At 49.3% G+C, this 22,123-nt stretch overlaps 1 protein-coding gene across 29 annotated transcripts in view; it reads left to right on the top strand.

The window, feature by feature from the left end:
- Positions 1 to 22,123, top strand: part of GRB10 (growth factor receptor bound protein 10) — a 218,313-nt gene that overhangs the window by 174,013 nt on the left and 22,177 nt on the right. For all 29 annotated transcript variants that reach the window (XM_081534568.1, XM_081534573.1, XM_081534560.1 and 26 more), the window contains 6 exons: positions 5,166 to 5,322; positions 11,878 to 11,993; positions 13,947 to 14,015; positions 16,059 to 16,196; positions 17,597 to 17,707; positions 19,397 to 19,495. In XM_081534568.1, coding sequence (XP_081390694.1) covers positions 5,166 to 5,322; positions 11,878 to 11,993; positions 13,947 to 14,015; positions 16,059 to 16,196; positions 17,597 to 17,707; positions 19,397 to 19,495 — 690 coding nt within the window. The remainder of the gene's footprint in view (positions 1 to 5,165; positions 5,323 to 11,877; positions 11,994 to 13,946; positions 14,016 to 16,058; positions 16,197 to 17,596; positions 17,708 to 19,396; positions 19,496 to 22,123) is intronic.

Below are 22,123 nucleotides of genomic sequence, written 5' to 3' on the forward strand. Positions count from 1 at the left end.
ATCATATGACAACTCTTATTTTTAGACACTTTTAGGCACCTCCATTCTGTTCTCCAAAGTGGCTGTACCAATTTACATTCCCACCCACAGTATAGCAGGGTTCTCTTCTCTCCACATCCTCTCTGTTGTTAATTGGTTGTAGACTTTCTGATGTTGGCCATTCTGACCCATGTGAGGTGGTCCCTCATAGTGGTTTTGATTCACATTTCTGTAATCATCGGTGATGCTGAGCATATTCTAGTGTGGCCTCCCTTTCGATATTGATCTTCGTGCCTGGATGCCCCCTGGTGGCCCTAAGATACAGCCTGCCCTCTCCCTAAGGGTTTACCCACAGGATTTACAGGAGGCTTCAGGAGTTAACGAGAAGCCCAGCTTACATCCTCACTTTGAAAATGCATTTAAACAGGACCCAGAAAGCTTTTGAACTGAGAAGAAAGTTGGATGATAAAGAACTGAGACAAGCGCTCAGCTCAGACCCTGCAGGCTCTCTGGGTTCTGTGCCGAGGAGGGCCCATCTACTCGGCTCAGCCCCAGCACTGAGAGGCCTCTAACCCCCCAGGGATGCCCGGCACCTTGGCCAACCCTGGGACAAAGCGCTGAGAGTCCTCCATTTGCCGTTTTCACGGGTTGATCTCTGCTAGTGTCAAGAGTCTGCAGGATTCGGACAAGATTCCGACCTGCAAGTCCCCAGCAGGGAATGTCTGGTCCCTGAAGCAGGAATAAGGGTGGCAGGAGGGAGGTGCCCACTGTCTGTCTGCCTGTTGGGGGCCGTGATAGCAGGATGGAGGTGCCCCACCATCTGTCTGCCTGTTGGGGGCCGTGGTAATAGGAGGGAGCTGCCCACCGTCTGTCTGCCTGTTGGGGGCCATGGACATGATGTATCTTCAACCCCAACTCCTTTTAAACTCCTTCCTGCAAGTTTGCACAGATCCAAGCTCTTGCACCCCTCTCTATACAATGAATGCAGGAAAGGTGTCAACAGAGCTGCAGGAAAGATGGAACCACTGTTACCACTTCACGGCTTTTAGGAAGGGCTGCAGAACCAAGCCAGTCAGAAGACTGCATATGGTAGAACTTCCTCCCCCCGTTAACCCTGAAATGAAAGAATCTCAAGCTGTTTACGTACTTTTCCCTCTCTAATATAATTTTTCTGATTCAAAGTTTATTTATTTTTATCATTTATACAGCAAGAAAGCAATGCAGTCCAGGAATTTATTACAAATTTCAGAATCGGAATTCTGCCATGCGGATGGCATATGTTCTCATATTTTCTAAGTATATGAGGAGGTGTTACGTTGAACATGATTTGCTCTTTTCTGAGTTTTTTGATATTTAAACAATTGTTTAACTTTAGATAGTTTATATACTAGGATATAGTTGATTTACAATGTCGTGTTCGTTGTAGATGTACAGCACAGTGGTTCAGTTAATACATATACATCGATCTACTCTAGGCTTCCCTGGTGGCTTAGGTGGTAAAGAATCTGCCTACAATGTGGGAGACCTGGGTTTGATCCCTGGGTTGGAAAGATCTCCTGGACTAGGAAATAGCAACCCACTCCAAATGATAATTCCATGGACAGAGGAGCCTGGCGGGCTACAATCCATGGGGTCACAAAGAGTCAAACATGACTGAACAACTAACACTTTCATTTTCATATCTAGTCTTTTTTCAGATTCTTTTCCCATATATGTTATTCTGTAATAAATGGTAGTTTTGTCTTTAAGAGCAATTAGCTACTTACTTTCCTTTGCAGTGCAAAAACGGGAAATTCAGCAGTTGGCTTTTCCGACTGAATTGTTCCCACTGAATCTCAGCGATCATGAGGTTTGCTGTCTTAATTGCAAACCGGAGTCGGTCATGGCTGTCCGGGTCTAGTCCCCCACCCCTCGCCTTGTGTCTCAGGCCTTCAGCGAGCTCCTGCCTTGTCCCCAGCTCCGCAGCGCATCTGAAGGCACCCCAGAGGTAGGCAAAGGTGTCCCGGAGCTGTTCAGAAGAGGCTCCCGTTAGCCCCAGCCAGGCTGACCCCATGAGGCTGGTGCTGCTGCCAGATCCCCACTTTACAGGCACAGAGAGGCCAGGCCACTCAGCCAAGTCCCCGTGGCTAGTTGCTGATGAGGCCGGATTACAGTGGGTCTGATTCTCCCCAGAACCCCCACTTCTGTCAGGGGGCTCATGAATGATGCTTCCCCTTCCCTCCCTGGGGTCGCAGAGCCAGGGAGTGACCGGGCCGGACTGGCACTGCTGGTCTGTGCTCTGAGTCCTCCCTATCCTCGCAGGACCCAGCTCTGGGTGCTCCCCAGACAGGCTTACCCTAGGGACCTGTGTGCTCTCGGGGTCGATCTCGTCCTGGCTGAACTGTGAGTTAGTGGAGCAGAGGCCTTGGTGGGCTGTTGGGGAGGAAGTTCCTGCATCACGCCCTTGCAGGACCATGAGCATCTCACTTGGGAGCTTAGCCTGCTCCCCGGCATCCCTCGGCCCAGGCCTGCTGCACCAAAGACTGAGATGGAAGACCCTCACTTGTTTCCAGAATGAGCCCAGCCCTGCCCAGTTGCTGACTGCAAGGGTGGTGGGACAGGGCAAGATGCCCTTTCTGGAGCTGCTGGCTTCAGAGGCTGGCAGTTCCAACAGCATCTTCCTTTGTGCATTTGTGTTGGTTACACTCTCCTCTCGAGCTCCAGTCATGCTCCCTGGGTGAGGCTGTGGGTGTGTATGGTGGCTTCCTTGGCTTTCTGTCTCGGGGCCTGTTTAATCTGGTCAGCAGGCCCTGGTGACTTTGGAGAGGTAGCTGGATGGCACTGTGTCAGGAGCAGAGCCGACAGTACGGGATCTGAGGTCCTGTCCTGGCAGCCCGTGACCCTTGAGTCTGTCTGTGTCACAGCCTGCAGCCTGCCCACCCCACCCCCAGCAGGTCCCTGGCTCTGGGGATCTGAAAGCTGGAGACGTGGCCATATGACAAAGCATATCTTAGATTTTAATACTAGGTCTATATTTAGACCTCTGGAGCAAAAGGAAGTGAAGAAAGAGTTTAAAGGAAAGTGCAGTAGGACTGAAGGGAAGATTTAAAAGCTGCTGCTATAGCTGATTTGGGCAGGAAAAGACTTGGAGAGAGACAGGAAACACACTTCAACCTAATTTAAATTTCCTAGGGAAGATAGTATTCGTTGTAATCACAGATAAGTTCACTTAGAAACTTAGGAAAGAAGGAAATTAGGAACATGCTGATTTGGGTATTTGTATGTATGCACTGCTGTGGAAGACATTATATATGTTATTATATGTAATTAGCATATATATCAGTTGTATGAATTCTTTTTCTAGGTTTGTTTTTCTTTTGTATTAATGTATTTGTTCTTACAAAGTTTTTACCTATACACCAGAGACATGTTTTCTTTGTTGAAATTCCATTCGTTTTCATAAACTCAGTCATGTTATCTGTATTTGAATATTTAATTGGTTTTGTAGAAGTAGAACTGTCATTCAGTGAAATATCAATTCCAGAAAAGACATGGAGTGGGTTTCATTTAAAATGAATGTGAGTTACGAGCAGACTCCTGGGTCCTGATCTACCCCAGGTTGGAGGGCTGGTGGAGAGGTGGTGGGAACAGTGACCCTACCCCACTGACAGCTCAGTCCCCTAGGTGGTCCTTTCTGTCCTCTGGCTGTGAGGACTCTAAGTCTGCTGTGGACAGTCCTCAGGGGAACGCATCCTCCCTGTGGACTTCATCTCAGCAACTCATCGTCTCCTGCGAGACTCCTCACAGTGGAGAGAAATGTTCAAAGTCTGCACTTAATCAAAACACAAGAAAAAGGACTTGGAGCGGGGAGGGAGGGAGCTGGAGCCAGTTCCTCAGGACCAGCTGACACTCAGGCCACAGAAAGCTCCAGCTCCAAACTTGCAAGTGATAGCATGCCTTGCAGGGCTCAAGGTTGCTGAGAGATTTGGCAGCCAGGCCTGAGTTCAGAGAACACACGTGCTCAGGCCAAGTGTCCTGCCTGGTAGCTCGCTGCCGTGGGAAGGAATGAGCAGGGGTTTTGCTGGAGCACTGGTCTGAACCTTGTGGTGTTGTCCTGTTGTCATCACCTCCACCTCGGGCGGGAGCACCGAGTAGGGGAGTGATTGCATCAGGCCCAGGCAAGGACCTGATTGGTCTGCCCCGCATGGCTTGATTCACGAGCTAGAGGACCGAGCCGAAGGCAGCCTTGTAGCAGCTGCCCTGCTGCCCAGAGACAGCCTGCCCACCAGGCCTCTGTTGGTGGGTCAGCGCCCGGAGTGGGGGTCCTGCCTGCCAGCGATGGTGGGAAAGGCTGGGGACACACTCCCCTTCAAGACACAGTCTCGATTTAAAATGCCATCTTGTTCCTCTGACTGCTTTTTCCATGCTGTTGAGGTAAGATTTTTTTAAGCATCTCATGTTTCCTCTCAAGGCTACACCCCTATTGATTTTGCATCTGGGGCAGAGAAAAGGTTTGATCCTCTGGATTTCTGCTTGGCCATCCCCCTGTCTAGGAGCTGTTCACAGGTCATGGCTTTGAACAGCACTGGGAAGACGAAGCTGGCTTGGAATTTTGTACCGGGGAGGAGCCAAAGAGTTTTGGGGCTGCCCTTTTTGCTCGTTTAAATTTCGGCACGTTCATATTACTTTTTCTCATCTTCTTCCTAAGCCACAGTGAGCGTGAGGTGGGTAGGGAGTGACAGGAGGAGGCAGTGGGTGCTGCCTGCTGCCCTGGGGACTCTTGGAAGGGAGAACAGCTGGGGTCACCCGAAGTTAGGATTACTGCGGGGCGTCTGTTGCTTTGTTTTCACAGTCGGTTCAGCTGTAAACTGTCCAATCCCAAGACCACCAGAAGCACTTAAAAGGAATTCTGTCACGTCCCAAGACAGATCATGAAAAAGCAGCTCATACACTGGTTTGGCCACATGTCCCCAAGGTCTCCTGGGTGTTTTAAGAGCCTGTGTTGGAATCCTGTGTGCCCTGTGCATCCGCAGGGGGATGAGAGGGGAGTGTTGATGGGTGCAGTCTGCGGTCACCTGCTGCTTGGAAAACCAATAATACATGTTGGAGTGCTGTCATCTATACTTTTCCTGTTGTGTGTTGTATCGGTGTGTATTTCTGAAGACCCAAAGTTGTTCATCTGCAAGTGTCACCTTCTTGTGTTGTAGGATGTTAAAGTCTTCAGTGAAGACGGGACAAGCAAAGTGGTGGAGATTCTGGCAGACATGACAGCCAGGGACCTGTGCCAGCTGCTGGTTTACAGAAGTCACTGTGTGGATGACAACAGCTGGACGCTGGTGGAGCACCACCCACACCTGGGATTAGGTAGGGAGCAGGTCTGGGTGGGGGCAGCTCTGGGTGGGGGGCAGGTCCGGGTTGGGGGCAGCTCCGGGTAGGGGGCAGGTCTGGGTGGGGGCAGCTCTGGGTGGGGAGCAGGTCTAGGTGGGGGCAGCTCTGGGTGGGGGCAGCTCCGGGTGGGGTAGCAGCAGTGGACTACTCAGGGTGCTGTCAGGTGAAGACCACCACCACCAGATGCCAGACTGTCACTGCAGTGTCCCCTGCCAGTGGAGCAGGTGGCCTGTCCGTGCTCCTGCTTCTTCTCTTCTTCTGAAATCTCCCCTTCCTCGCTCGCGGCCCTCTCCCCTCGGGTGCTTTCAGAATCTCGCTCTTGGATATTTGGAGCAGTAATTCTCAAGGGCTCAGACACAGTAGGAAGGAGCGTCCCTCTGGTTCAACAGGAGGACTGGCTGTGAGAGGCACGGGGCTTGCTGCACACCTGTGCTCTGGGGAGTCAGCCAGAGGTGCCCTGGAAGATTCTGGCATCACTTTGCAGAGCCGTTCCCCCACCCGATGGTGGTGACAACCTGCAGGAGGGCACAGGGAGGCCCGCAGGAGTTGAGGGGGTAATGTCATCTAAGTTTGAGTTTCCCACAGTGTCTCTGGGCATTTGGGAAAGCAAGAGATTATTTTGAAATGTGTACTATTTACAGAACTTATTAAAATTTGGAGTTTGTTTGTTTGGTGGCTTATTTCAGGTAAAGAAGCTTTTCAGACTTTCATTTAATTTCTTACTGGATAATGTATGGTGCTTCCAAAATCATAGGCAAGTATTTAAAACCAGAATTTTCTGTAAGTCAACAGCTCTATTTTCTTTCCATGTCTTGAAGGAGAGAAAAACTGCACAGCTTGCAAACTTCTTCCCATAGTTGAAAGTCTTTCTTATAACCTTTTAGAACAATTAATAAATTGAAATTAAACCTAGGTCTGGAATATTCCTTTCACTATCTGGCATTTGTGCAACTCATATTATACAATCCAAGCCTACGCGATACAAGGTACATTTGAGTTGGCATTGCTTGAGGTCACGTGGTCTGGCTGTCCTGTGCGGTCAGACAGACGGTGTGCGGTTTAAAGTAAGCACTAAGAACTTCTGACTTCTTTCCTGTCACTGTGGGTGTGCAGCGCACTTGTGTGTCATCTGAGGCTTTCTCCTTTGTCCCCAGCAACCTTCTACCAGATACATTCAGTGGTGCTCAGCAGAGCAATTGACTGGCAAGCTCCAGTGTAAGACATCAGTGAATGGACCCTAGTGGTCTGATAGGGCCGCCCAAAGCATCTGCTGAAACACAAGTAATTTGCAAATTAGATAGTGTCTGAACCCTGCAGTTTGTATGCACACACACGTGCACACGTATGTATATGGACATATATACATATGCATGTACACACATGTGCATATATATCCATATACATGTGTACAGACATACATAGAGAATTAATTTTAAAGATGTATCTGCATAATTAGATCGAAATATAATGAATATTGTTGAAAGACTAGTCAAGAGTCCAACCACTTTTAATTTATAAGGAACTAGGAAAGCATCTTCAGCAGATATTCTAATACATGACTGTCACTGTACACAGACAGAGAATATATGCAGTGGATGCAGATACACAGAACGCTGTCACATACAAGGACTGCTTGAGAAATTTTTATTCAAGTATTTCTTTTCATAGCACCTGGTTTCTATAACGGGAGAAGGCAATGGCACCCCACTCCAGTACTCTTGCCTGGAAAATCCCATGGACGGAGGAGCCTGGTAGGCTTACAGTCTATGGGGTCGCTAAGAGTCAGACACGACTGAGCGACTTCACTCTCCCATTTCACTTTCATGCACTGGAGAAGGAAATGGCAACCCACTCCAGTGTTCTTGCCTAGAGAATCCCAGGGACGGCGGAGCCTGGTGGGCTGCCATCTATGGGGTCGCACAGAGTCGGACATGACTGAAGTGACTTAGCAGCTTAGCAGGTTTCTATAACATCATATAGTAGAGACATGATATACATTAAAACTTGAGAAATGATTCATCACATGAAGAAAATTTATTCTGAGGGGATAAGAAATGAAATGCACATACACAGTAGTCTCAGGGATGTGATACTCATAAGTTTTATTCTTTATTCTTTCTCTTATTCACAGATGGATTGACATACTCCCCTTTAGGGAACAACAGTTCATTATAACCAAGTGGGGGGAACAAAGAAGGAGAGGAGCAAGTAAAATCATAAAAATGACAAAGAATATTTGGATCCTGTTTGACAAAAAGAAGTCAGTGAGCTGAATTACAGACACAAAAAGTCCCCTCAGAAGGTTCTTCCTCACTTTCTCCCACTGGCTTCTTTTTCATGAGCAGTGAGTGGGCCCGTTGTCCTAATGCCTAGGTTCTGTAGATGGTTCTGCACGTTTTAGATACACCAAGTCCGGCAGCATCCGGGGAAACCTCCCACTGTCCGCGAAGAGCTTATTCATTCCCGTGCCCGTGTCTTCCCTGCCTGTTCTTCTCTTTGTGATCTAAGCCTATCATTTTCTTTCTGATCTGTTGTTCTTTAGGTGAAAGTCCTGTTCTTTCCACTTACCCACCAGCATTTAATGGTCAGACGCCCAGTAGTGGGAAGAGGAAGGTCCGGCAGCCTGTTTCAAGCTTTCCATGGGGCAGGGGTGCAGGAACACCTTTCAGAGCAGCCTGGGTGTTTCGGCATAACTCCCTTCGCGTGGGGTGTTCTCTGTGCTAGATGGTGTTCTTGTCATGTTCCCAGGACCCCCGGCACATGGATCTGCCACCTCTCCCCCCACCATCCTCAGGGCAGAGCCACCAGCCCCGTCTCCCCGGTCACTGATTCTCCCTTCAAAAGGACACACTCTTGCCAAGTGTATGTTGGGAACGCTCCTGGAACCTGCATGTGTACAAGCCTAGTGGCTCAGGCCAAAGGGAGATGATGTGTGCAGAGCCCTAAGGCAAGTGGTTGAGTCAATGTGTAGCCTTAGAATTTGAGGATTTCCAACCACGATTACTATGCCAGTCTTTGCAGCTAAGCTTTGATAACCTTAACAGTACTAAACTTTTTCACACTCAGAAACGAGTGATGATTTAGGAGATGTGGGACAGTTCCCAGGACAGCTATTCGAAGTACTTCCTTTCCATTAGTCAGAGACCATGCGTACATGTGAGGTCTCCAGCCTCTGAGGGTACCCTCAGCAGAGAGTCATGCTCACAGAGGCACAGAAACAGGGGCAGCTGCCGGTGTGAGTGGACGGCTTCTCTGGCTAGTGGGACCCTCCCTGCCCTCCCTCTGAACTGGACTTGTTGCCCCAGCCAGGTATGATGTCCCTCCTGGTGCTGCTGTCAGCTCCTACAGTCCTGGTCCTGTGGCACTTTGGCTTAAAAGTTGGGGCAGAGCCCTGAGTGATCAGTGGTTTTAGGTGACTGTGTCATGTGTTTCCTGATTTGGGTTTGTTCCTGGTCAGATGAGAAGAGTATGGCAGCTGCCCTTTGGAAGGCCCAGCGCATCTGGACCCCAACATCTGCACACGCAGACAGTGGTCGTGGGAGAAGCAGCTGCACACCTTCAGCCCTGTGCTCACAGGTGCCTTTGCAGGCTGATCCTTGTCTCTATCTCTGTGTCTGTTACATCTGAAAGGCACCAAATGACACACTTTCCCCACTAAAGGATACATCTAGCAGGAAGCTGCTTGTTGGGCGGATCTAGACATCAGGATGTTTTCTGAGGGTATGTTTTGCTTCTCACAGTTGCTCATAACCAGGCAACGCCCTGGGCAACTGTTCAGTGCTCTGTGCTGGTGGTGAGGGACTGCGGGGATCAGCGAAGGGGGATGCTGACGCCTCCTAGTGCTGTCGGTGGGGCACTGGGTCTGCCAGCCCCACCCCACCCGCTGGGGCTGCCCGGGTTTCTGCAGAGGAGTCCTGTGTCCGCTGCATGGCCACAGAAGTAGAATAGGCTTTTTTTTAAAAAAATTGAAGTTTAGTTGATTTACAGTATTGTATTAATTTGTGCTGTACAGCAAAGTGACACAGTTCTACACACACACATACATTCTTTTTTGTATTCTTTTCCATTCTGGTTTATCACGGGCCCTGTGGTATACAGTAAGACCTTGTTCACCCATCCTCTATATAATAGTTTGCATCTGCTGATTCCAACCTCCCAATCCTTCCCTTCCCCAACCCCTTCCCCCTTGGCAACCGTAAGTCTGCTCTCTATGTCTGTGAGTCTGTTTCTGTTTCACAGATATGTTCATCTGTGTCATATTTTAGATTCCACATAGAAGTGATATTATATGGGATTTGTTTTTCCCTTTCTGACTTACTTCACTTGATATGGTAATCTCTGGGTCCATCCATGTTGCCGCAAATGGTATTAATTCATTTCTTTTTTATGGCTGAGTAGTATTCCATTGTATATATGTGCCACATCTTCTTTGTCTATTCCTCTGTCAGTGGACATTTAGGTTGTTTCCATGTCTGAGGCTTGTAGAGTCAGCAGAGTAACCTTGGGCAGAGAAGCATCTGCTGTTGGGACCCTTGACAGTCTGCTTATGCTGTTGTGTGTGGCTATCCCAGGGTTGCTAGGCCAGGAGGAGAGGAGCCTTCCTGGGACGTGGCGTCTGGGTGCCTCATGCAGCCGATAGCTCCTGTCAGGAGGACCAGGTCACTGCCACCTGCTCTTTTATTTCTCCTTATTCTACCTGTTACGTGTGTGTGTTAGTCACTCAGTCATGTCCAGCTCTTTGTAACCTCATGGACTCCTCTGTCCATGGAATTCTCCAGGCAAGAATACTAGAGTGGGTTGCCATTTCCTTCTCCATATTTTACCTGGTGGAAAAACCTTAATTCTATAAACCAACCATCATCAGGCTATTGGGTTGTAGTTGTTTTCCCCCCATAACTACAGAAATATTTTTCTCTGAGTTAAAATCTTCAGGAAAGTCATGAGTTTGTTTTAAATGAAAGGCATGTGCTAATTCCTATTTTGTTGTTGCTGTTATCTGTTTTTATTTTATTCTGTTTGCTGCCCCTGGCTTGAAGGCAGATGGAGCTATTTTAACTATGTTCAGGCTGCCCCTGGTCCTTCCCTTCTGTCCTGGGGAGACTTTGGGCAGTGTGTGTGGTTCCTGAATTGCTGGCTAGTTCCCCTCACATCCGGGGCCTAACGGTGGGTCACTGGCAGTGCCCGAGCTTTCTGTCCATCAGGGGGAGGAAATTCAGGCTTTGAGTATGTCTCTACCAAGGAATCCTGCCCTGATATCAAACCAAGGCTGAGTGTGCTCTGCATGCCGTCATGCCCGGCTCAGACCAGCGCCCTGGTGACCGTGTCCGTCATGGACAGGAACTCTCCCACGTTCTGAGATGCCTTTGACTCAGAATGCTGTCGCCCTCCACTTCATACTTCCTTGAAGATGAGACTTTCTGGGGCTTCCCGGCTGGCAATGTAAAAGGATGTGGGGGCTGGGAGGGGCTGACATGGCCCTTTTGTGTCGATTTCATAGCATCTACTTATCTACCAGTTTGGCCTCAGTTCACACTCGAAACTGCCCTGGGTTGCTTCTGGTCATTTGTCCCATTAGGGAGTGAGGTTAGTTCCCTGCCACCCCATCAGCAGGCTGCATGTGGACACATGGTGGGTGCCAGGCCATGGAGCAGAGTGGTGCCTTGTGCTCCCCGTGGAACCAGAGTGTTCAGACTATGAGGGAGACCCTGCCCCAGGTTGATGGCGCTGCCAAGTCCTGCGCAAAAGTGTGTGTGTGTGTGCATGCTCACACAAGTGCCATGCAATGTGTGTGTCCTTCCCAACAACCCAGTCCAGCTGTGAGAAAGGCTCCAGGATGTGTGTGGTTAGCGTGGGCTCTGGCGCTCAGACAGGTATGGGGACAGGCTGCCTGGTGGTCACTCCCCTGCCCCGTGTTCACCCCAGGCGGCTGAGTTTCATGCAATCAAAGCCGAACCCTGTCTGCTGCCCCTCTATCCATGCACCTGTGCATCCTCCGTGCTCAGAGCTCTCCCCTTGGTCCTTGGGTGTTTTCCCAGTTGTTAGAGTCCCTGTTCTTTTCAAGAGTTGACATTTCTTAATTTAAAGGCAAGATCATTTACAAAGAGTCCTTTTTAAAGATAGTTTTTATTTGGCTGTGTCGGGTCTTAGTTGTGGCACATGGGTCTTAGTTGCCCCACACATGTGGGATCTGAGTTTCCTGACCAGGGATCGAACCCACGTCTCCTGTATTGTAAAGCAGGGTCTCAATGGCTGGACCACTAGGGAAGTCCTATGAAGAGTCTTTATGGACTCTCTCCTTAAGCTTTGTTGATGCCAAATTGAAAAGAAGTATGCAAAAGCAAAGACTGACCTGAGTTCCTCATACTCCAAGTCCTAAGACCTCTTATGCGCTTGAAAACGCATTAAAGTCAGATTTCAATTTACTTTAGCTCTCAATCTCATCTTCTCCATGATGCTTATAGAATGGAAAAGCCAGGTTTTGTATTTGGTTGTGAGGCTGCCTTTCATCTCCTACAATACTTTCTCCTGCAGAGCGGTGCTTGGAAGACCATGAGCTGGTGGTCCAGGTGGAGAGCACCATGGCAAGTGAAAGTAAATTTTTATTCAGGAAGAATTACGCAAAATACGAGTTTTTCAAAAATCCCACGGTGAGTTTTATCCCTTTGGATTTGGGGTTTGGAACTCTGGAAATATTGCAAGTATAAACTACTTGAGTTTCATTGTAGCTGATCACAAAATATCTGACTGAGATGTAGTGGGAGGCAGATGATTTGAGAATCAGTGTTGTTAGTTAACCTAGCAATACTGGCTCAAAACTCTCTCTCTGAAGCGTAATTGAATGCCTTTGTTCTGACCAAGGTAACCATCTCTTTTTCCCAAAAGTAACAGTGGGTGAGGAGGTCAGTCTCTAAATGGAGAGAGAGAGCTGGGGTGGGCTTCTTCAGTTATTTTGGAAGTTCTTAGTTCAACTGGAGCAACTTGGTCAAATACTCAGTAAAATAAAAACTCATTACTCTCGGCAAGTAGCAAATATTACATTGGAATTATTTGGGAAAGAATCAGTAGAGAAATCAACATCCAGGTGTATTGAGCCAGTTTCTTGGAGTTTTCTATTTTGGGGGGCTGGGGCCTTTGCCTTGTGGGGTGTCACGATGGGGAACCTCATACCTGCCATGGCATGTGCCCCATGAGTCACAGCAGCGTAGCTGGGAGGAAAAGTCCCAGGGCCTACTTCTGCTCCTGATAGTTTAGCTGCTTTCTTATTGAAAAGAAGAGATTTGATAACTGCTTTTGGATAATGCACCAGAAAAGACTTCTTCATGTCCCTGTGCTCATCTCCTGGTTTCAAGAGTTCTTTGTCTTGTGCACCCACTTGTGTCCTTAAGTTAGGGAGCGGGGCAGCCCTCTGCCCAGGTGCGCTGTGAGGTGTGGGTCAGAGAGGGCATCACAGACCTTCAGACTTGATTCTGCATTTAACAGATGATGCAGCCTTTTGAAGGCGGTGTTTCCACTGTGTGATAAAGAAATTAAAAGGACCATCATTTTAAATACAAATTGTGAAAAGATGCTCAACATCACTCATTATCAGAGAAATGCAAATCAAAACCACAATGAGGTACCATCTCACCCCGGTCAGAATGGCTGCTATCCAAAAATCTACAAGTAATAAATGCTGGAGAGGGTGTGGAGGAAAGAGAACCCTCTTACACTGTTGGTGGGAATGCAAACTAGTACAACCACTATGGAGAACAATGTGGAGATTCCTTTAAAAACTAGAAATAGAACTGCCATATGACCCAGCAAACCCCACTGCTGGGCATACACACCGAGGAAACCAGAATTGAAAGAGAAACGCGTACCCCAATGTTCATCGCAGCACTGTTTACAATAGCCAGGACATGGAAGCAACCTAGATGTCCATCAACAGACGAATGGATAAGGAAGCTGTGGTACACATACACAATGGAATATTACTCAGCCATTAAAAAGAATACATTTGAATCAGTTCTAATGAGGTGGATGAAACTGGAGCCTATTTTACAGAGTGAAGTAAGCCAGAAAGAAAAACACCAATACAGTATACTAACGCATGTATATGGAATTTAGAAAGGTGATAACGATGACCCTATATGAGATAGCAAAAGAGACACAGATATATAGATCAGTCTTTTGGACTCTGTGGAAGAAGGCGAAGGTGGGATAAGATGTGAGAGAATAGCACTGAAACATGTATATTACCATATGTGAAATAGATCGCCAGTCCAAGTTCGATGCATGAGACAGGGTGCTCAGGGCTGGTACACTGGATGACCCTGAGGGATGGGGTGGGGAGGGGGGTTCAGGATGGGGAACACATGTACACCCATGGCTGATTCATGTCAGTGTATGGGAAAAACCACTACAGTATTGTAATTAGCCTCCAATTAAATAATTTAAATAAATAGCTCAACTGGAATTCCATTACCTCCACTAGAAAAAATAAATAAATACAAATTGTCCATAATCGTACCTGTAGGGATGTTTTTAGTACTGGCATATCTGTAAGTATGTTTTCCTCAATTGGAAGCTAACCTTTACCATCTTTGTTTTCCACATCCTAGAATTTCTTCCCAGAACAGATGGTTACGTGGTGCCAGCAGCCCAACGGCAGTCACACCCAGCTTTTGCAGGTACTGGGCAGGAAGAGGCTTCTGCTGGAGTTTCTTCATAGATGCTCTCAGGCTGCCCCAGGGGCCTGGTAGAAACTTGGATCAGTTGAGCTCTTCCTCATAAGTATGAGCCTTGGCTCCTTTTGGAATTTAGAGTATCCAGGAATAAATGTTTACTTGGGAAAGCTGTGTGTATCCAGGCTTCCCAGGTGGCGCTACTGGTAGAGAACCCACCTGCCAATGCAGGAGACATAAGAGACTCAGGTTCGATCCTTGGGTGGGGAAGATCCCCTAGAGGAGGGCATGGCAACCCACTCCAGTATTCTTGCTGGAGAATCCCATGGGCAGAGGAGTGTGGCAGGCTATAGTCCATGAAGTCGCAGCGTTGGACACAACTGAAGTGACTTGGCACACATGCAGCCAGGCTCCCTCAAAACAAGCACTTAGAAACAGGATAAACTGACAGAGGCCAACAGAGCAGAAGGGTGGGGTAGAGAAGCTGCAGCTCCGGTGTTCCCTGTGAGTACCACCCCTCATCTCCAAGCACAAGGCCCTGGAAATTGCTGCAGAAAGATTGGGTCCATCTCACAGTGAAAACTGATCCATGCATGTGCACTAAGTCGCTCAGTCATGTCCAACTCTTTGCGACCCCGTGGACTGTAGCCCACTAGGCTTCTATGTTCATGAGATTCTCCAGGCAGAATACTGGAGTGGGTTGCCATGCCCTCCTCCAGGGGATGTTCCTAACCCAGGGATCGAACTTGCATCTCTTAAGTCTCCTGCATTGGCAGGTATGTTCTTTATCACCAGTGCCACTTGGGAAGCCCCCCAGACTGATTAGGTTGCTCTAAAATCTTTAAAAAGTTACTTCTTATACTCTAAAAAAACCAACACCCCTATCGTCATTGTCTCCTCGCTTCCTGAAGTCTGTTCCAAGTTAAACCTGGCCTTTCCCTCCCCTACCAATGGAGAGGGCCACCAGCTACCTCTCTCCACACTTAGTGCTGACTTATGCTCTTCTAGGAGGTCAGAATATTCCTCTGCACCCCTAAAAATATATCTCTTAACAGCATGTTAAGTGAGGGAATAAATCATTCACTAACACAACCAGCACTCTCTAGGTGGCACCAAATATAAGAGAAAGTACTAGAATGTAGTTCCTAGAGAATTCTTTCCTGAGCCCTCCCTTTCCTGCTTTATTTCATCTGCCTCTGGAAGCTGAGAGCCTCCATCTTCTGTCCTGGGCCCTCCCACCAGAGCATCTGTCTGCTCTGGGCTAGAGTTGTCAGTACTTAGTTATCCTGGTTTATGCACAATGAGGGGCAAATGATTTCCTGCATCTTAGTTGCCTGATTTGAGATGATTTGGTGCTTGGTGAGCAGGTACAGTGATCTCTGGAGACCCCAGAAGCACTGCCTGGGGGCACTAGGACCTGCCCAGCTGGCCTGTCCCACCTGCAAGAGGAGAAGTGTCTGTCTCAGTCAGTGGAGGGGACCCACAAGGGTCACCCCACACCTGGCTCCTGCCCTCTCTTTCCCAAAGAAAGAGGTGCTGCCAGTGTGCGGAGTTAACGGGGACAGTGGGCTGTCAGCAGGGTGTTTGTCTCAGGAGACAGACAGACACAGGATACACAGCTTTTACCAGAGGACATGTGGTCAAAGTGAAGGCCAGATGGTTTCTCCCAGCCCACATGCTCCAGATCAGTGCTCTGGCACTTCTGTTGCCCCAACTCTGAGGATCAGACTTGGATTTTTAAGGAAAAATAGAATAAAGGGCAGGATACTTAAACATATGATCTTATTAGAAGATTTATGACTTCTGTTTTTCAGCGTTAAAAAGATCTATTTGCTTGTGTGTGTTTAAACATGAATTATATTTTAGGTACCACCAATTTAGATGGGAATTTTAAGACGTTTGAAAGGAAAAATATTTGAAAACACTCAGTTTAACACATAAAGAGTATTTTGGTAATTCATAAAATGTTCCAGTGTCAGTGATGCTCATGGTATGTCCTCATAATTTCATGTCAGTATTTTCTGACTGTTAAAATTTGCTCTTCAACAGAATTTTTTAAACTCCAGTAGTTGTCCTGAGATTCAAGGGTTTTTGCATGTGAAGGAGCTAGGAAGGAAGTCGTGGAAGAAGCTGTATGTGTGTTTGCGGAGATCTGGCCTCTATTGCTCCACAAAGGGAGCTTCGAAGGTGAGTTTCAAAGCCACAACTGCCAGTCACAGCAGGCTGGGAGGGTTCCGAGTAAAGGGGCGCACCATGGCCTCCTCCCAGCTCGTGACTTATTAAGCTGATTGTGCAGCAGCTAAGCTCAGAGTTCTTGGTGCACAGGTCTCCCTGGGAAACCAGGTGATGACAGACCTGGGGACCCGGGGGCTGTGTGTCCCCTCCCCCCGCCGCCACCACCAAGCCGGCTGGCCTGGGCTCCCTCTGTGGGCTGGCAGCAGAGCCTCATGGCTGCCCGAGTCCCTTGGAAGATGCTGACTTAGTGTCTATAATTTGGAAGTTGGTGTCTAAGATAGCCATAAGGATATTCAATAGATGATTATCACCCTGATGCCAATCTAATATATGTTATTGTAGATATTTTATGGAATAAATTGCAGTTTGTGTGTATTCCCAGCGGGAAGAGAAGGTGAGGGATTGAAAATGGCTGCAGGCCTCTGAAGAGAGTTGGAGTGTTGTGGGTTGGCCTTGCTGGGGTCTCTTTTGGTGTCTTTGCATTTGTGACCTATTTTCCTGTAACATCCGAGGACACCTGCTATGGGAGCATACCCAGTTGATCTTGGCCGTGATTGTACAATCCAAGAGCTGCAGTCTCTTCTGTTCCTGCAGGAGAGAGAGGGGAGGAGCTGGGGACGCTAAGGGAGGGTGCTGGCCCAGCATCGGGCTCTGTGAAGTCAGGAGAAAAGGAACATGGCCACCAGAGAGGAGGGTGTGGCCACCAGGGAAAGGGGGCGTGAGCTGGAGGGAAGGGGCGTGGCCACTGGGGAAATGGGGTGTGAGCTGGAGGGAAGGGGCGTGGCTGCACGCCCTTCTTCTGAGGCTGCAGGTCTGGATTGGTCACAGGGAGGTCACTTCCTCATTTCCCAGCTCTGATGTGTGGCTTATGGTCTTCCTCATTGCTGCTGAGCCCCAGGTCATTTGTCGCCTAGAGCAGGAAACAGGTAGGGATGGAGAGTTAAGGCACAGGATGGTACAAACTGTTGATGCTCCCATCAACAGTTTTTTGGAGGCACAGTTGGCCGCTGATCACTCAGCATAACAAAGGTGGTGGGGGTCTTGCATTTGAGTTTATGCTCCTAACCTTGACCATGGTTTGCAGATGTCCTGGTTTCCACTTTGACTATTACCTTATGAGAAGGAATATCAGATACATTGTATCCATCTGTCTGAATATTGGGAGGTTTTTAGCAGGGTCTGGGGGATATGGTTTTAACTAGGCACTACACCACGGTTATAACCTGTAGACTGTCATAGGGGAGAGGTGTTGAGAGCGCGCATAGACTGCCCTCTGCTGACAAGGACAGGAAACACTTGCTCTTGGCTGTGCTGAGAAGTTCCCCCCTATAAACCTGACCACCTTCCTACAGGAGCCCAGACACCTGCAGCTGCTGGCCGACCTGGAGGACAGCAGCATCTTTTCCCTGATTGCCGGCAGGAAGCAGTACGGCGCCCCCACAGACTATGGCTTCTGCATAAAGGTACCGCCCACCCTGAGACTCACAGATAGCATCCCACCGTGAACTTTGAAGTTAAACCAGCGACCTCCTCTCTTGGTTGTTGCTTTTTTAAAATAACAAACAGTTTCATTTATTCATGGATTTATTTATTCAATGGATTTATTCATTGGTATAAAAATATTTCATGTGTGCTTTCAATGCGTCAGTCCTTGAGTAGCTCAGATGCTCAGAGAAAACTAGAATCCATGATGGACAATGCCCCATGGCTTAGGAACGGTGGGCCCAGTGGCCCCAGCCTGTCACCTGAGTGGCCTCCAGGGTACTGAGTGAGCTGATGCCTTCTGTGTGGTCTTCCAGTAACCAGGACGTTAGACTAGTGGTGGCCACAACTCTGCTTCTCACTGTGCAGGTGTGTGAGGGCACATACTCACAAGTGTACTCACATGTGCACATGGTGCATGTGTGTACCTGCACATACCTGTGTGAACAAGGACATGCGCACATGTAGACATATGTGTGCATGCTTATGTGCACATACACACAGTCCTTCCTACTCAGTGAGGTTGTGATGTCAGTCATCATAATTGTAGATATTTACAGAATTACACACTGTGCCCAAGACCCTCTGCTGAGGTTTCTGCCTCCATCATCTTCCTGGGTCTTCCCAGGTGCTCACAGGGTGGGAACTGCCCAGCCCCGTTGCCCACATCAGGTTGCCAGTGAGCGAGCCCATAGTCCCCCAGCTGTGCTGTCTTCTAAGTAGAGGCGGAGACAGGGCACAGGGAGCCTATTCCATCCAAAAATACCGTTTTTCTGGTTAACTTTGTGAAGCTTCTTTGGTTACAGTAGTAAGAACCGACCTCAAACCCCCTGAAGGCCGCGGTGCACAGGAGGCTGGTGGAGAGCGGCTCAGGGGGCTGGAGCTGTCCAGGCCAAGGCACTGCCCACCCCCTTCCCCCTGGCCCACACGCCAGCCCACACCCCTGCGGCCTTTGTCTCTCCCACTGTATCTGCCACACACAGGGCTCTCCTTCAACCCTCTTCCCTATCCAGGTTCCCAAGGCAGAGAGCTGGGCTAGTCTAACCCCACAGGGCCCCTCAGATCTGGGCTCAGAGGGCCTGGACCAGCCTATGCCTGCAGGCTTTCTTCCATCACAGCTGGACCCTGCCCCTGGGCGGGACCTGCCAGCTCTCCGCTGCCTCCTCTGGGGCCACGTTGGTCTCCCTCTCTGGGCCTTTCCACAGGGTCCGTCCTTGGGCTCCACAGCCCTGAGTCTTGGAGGCTTCTCCCTGCCTCAGCTCAGCCTGTGGGCCCTTCCCGCAGCTGCCTCTTCCTCGGAGGTGACTGAAGACACCTCCTTCCAAAACCCAGGAGTGGCTGTCCTTCCAGGAACCCACTTTCCCTGCAGGAGCTAGATGCCCCCCCTGCCCCCACTACCTTGATGGTTTGCTTTCCTGTTTGTCTCCCCCAACACCCACCATGGGAGGATGACTGATCACTCAGCTAAGTACTAAGTAACCAACTACCAGGCCCGGCCTGTGCCCCACAGAGCTGTGAGTGATGCCCAGTGCCCAGGTGCACACACCTGCCTGTGCTCCCATCTCTGCCACCTGGTGGGTTGTGCTGCGGGTGGAGCTCAGCTCTGCTCTGAGAGGAAGGGTGGTCCTGACTCACCGTCACACTCACAGGTCTTCCTTCTCCACCTTTAGCCAAACAGAGTCAGGAACGAAGCTAAGGAGCTGCGCTTGCTCTGTGCCGAGGATGAGCAGAGCCGGACGTGCTGGGTGACAGCCTGCAGGCTCCTCAAGGTGAGTCCCCGTGGTCACGGTGTGTGTGTATGTGTCACCCCACTGTCACTGTGTGTGTGTCATCCCAAGGTCACCGTGTGGATCATCCCCTGGTCACTGTGTGTGTGTCAGCCTGCAGTCACTATGTGTGCATGTCAGCCCCAAGGTCAGAGTGTGTGTGTGTGTGTAATCCTGCAGCCACTGTGTCTGTCTCTGTATTTGTGTGTGTATGTGTGACCCCATGGTCACTATGTGTGCATGTCAGCCCTGAGGTCAGTGTGTGTGTGTGTGTGTGTGTGTGTGTGTGCGCGTGCATGCGTGTGTAATCCTACAGTCACTGTGTCTGTCTCTGTATTTGTGTGTGTATGTGTGACCCCATGGTCACTATGTGTGCATGTCAGCCCCGAGGTCTGTGTGTGTGTGTGTGTGTGTGTGTGTAATCCTGCAGTCACTGTGTCTGTCTCTGTATTTGTGTGTGTGTGTGACCCCGTGGTCACTGTGTGTGCGTGTCAGCCCTGCAGTCGTTATCTGTTTGTGTGTCATCCTGTGGTCACTACGTGTGTGTCATCCTGAGGTCATTGTGTGTATCATCCCCCGGTCACTGTGTGTGGGTGTCAGCAGTTCCTGTGTGTGTGTATCATCCCCCGGTCACTGTGTGTGTGTCAGCAGTCCCTGTGTGTGAGACCCCAAGGTCACAGCATGTGACAGTGTACACCTCTCCATGGATGATACCTGTTACCCTCCACGTCCCATCACTGAGCTCTAGGAGTCGAGGGTCCTCACATGTTTTTTCAGAGTCTCAGAAGCTCCCACAGAGCCGTTATATCAGCGGAGCCAGAGCCAGTTCCCGACCTAATGCTGGTGGCATTTAGGGTGGGAGCAGGCTGTGCTGTGCTTTGCAGGACAGCAGCCCTGCCCTGATCTCTCCCATGAGATGCCAGCAGCACCCCAAGCAGCTGAGACAGCCCCAAGTGTCCCCTGGGTATGGGGTGGGTTGAGAACCACTGGTTTAGAGAAATGGGGAACAAAAGGTCAGGACCAAGGAGTCAGCAGATGGGGGTGGGGTGGGCGCACATAGGTCATCGGAGGTTAATGGTTTTCCTGACAGCATCACACTCCGGAACTCCCAAAATGTCAGGGCCTTGCAGGAAACATGACGGATCGTCTGGCTCCTCACAGGGTCTCAAGGGTAACGGTGTCTCCTGACAATAATTCTGAAGGAAATGTCTTGCTCGGACTATCTCATGGGATCGCATCCCACCGCGATTTCACAGAAACAGCACAGGTGACCTCACATGCCCTGTAGTAGAAGCGCAGGGCAGTGCCCCGCCCTGCAATATGGCACAGAGTGTTCCCTCTGCACACACACACCATGTGCTGGAAATTCGTTAGTATAGAAGGTGCTTGTGAGTTACAGGTTTGCTGATAAAACAGACTTGGCGCAAGTCAAGGGCTGGAAGGGATGCGTATTTGCTTAGCTGTGGCAACCACACGTCTCTTACAGAAGTCCCCAGCCGTCCCTGAGGCTTCCAGCTACTCTGAGACTCTGGGTGGCATCCCTTGGAAACAGACGGGGGAGGCTGAGCTCTGAATACTCCTGAGAGGCGCTGCAGGCTTCCGGGAGAGGCAGCCAGTGTTCTTCTGTCCCAGAACCTTACTTTGTTTTATTTTTTGTCACTGATAAAACAGAGAAGGGTTAAAATATAAATGTTACTGTTGTGTAACAGAAGAGGAAGTGCTGTGTTGGTGTCAGATGTCGTACATCATAGGCCGCTCCCTGACGCTGTGCTATCCTAAGTCACTTCAGCCGTCGCTCTTTGGAACCCTATGGACTGTAGCCCGCCAGGCTCCTCTGTCCATGGGATTCTCCAGGCAAGAACACTGGAGTAGGTTGCCATTTCCTCCTCCAGGGGGTCTTCCCAACCCAGGGATTGAACCCTTGTCTCTTAGGTCTCCTGGATTGGCAGGCAGGTTCTTTACCACTAGTGCCACCTGGGAAGCCCCCTGCTCCCTGACAGTCAATCAGTCAGATCAGTCGCTCAGTCGTGTCCAACGCTTTGCAACCCCATGGAATGCAGCACACCAGGCCTCCCTGTCCATCCCCAACTCCTGGAGTTTACACAAACTCATGTTCATTGAGTCGGTGATGCCATCCAGCCATCTCATCGTCTGTCGTCCCCTTCTCCTCCTGCCCTCAATCTTTCCCAGCATCAGAGTCTTTTCAAATGACTCATTTCTTCCCATCAGGTGGCCAAAGTGTTGGAGTTTCAGCTTCAACATCAGTCCTCCCAATGAATATTCAGGACTGATTTCCTTTAGGATGGACTGGCTGGATCTCCTTGCAGTCCAAGGAACTCTCAAGAGTCTTCTCCAACACCACAGTTCAAAAGCATCAATTCTTCAGCGCTCAGCTTTCTTTATAGTCCCAACTCTCACATCCATACATGACTACTGGAAAAACCATAGCCTTGACTAGACAGACCTTCATTGGCAAAGTAATGTCTCTGCTTTTTAATATGCTGTCTAGGTTGATCATGACTTTTTTTCCAGGGAGTAAGTGTCTTTTAATTTCATGGCTGCAATCACCATCTGTAGTGATTTTGGAGCCCATATAAAGTCTTCCACTGTTTCCCCATCTATTTGCCATGA

The sequence above is a fragment of the Giraffa tippelskirchi genome, chromosome 10 (genome assembly GCF_054371585.1).
Source record: "Giraffa tippelskirchi isolate mGirTip1 chromosome 10, T2T-mGirTip1v1.2.pri, whole genome shotgun sequence".
In the NCBI taxonomy this organism is placed as follows: Eukaryota; Metazoa; Chordata; class Mammalia; order Artiodactyla; family Giraffidae; genus Giraffa; species Giraffa tippelskirchi.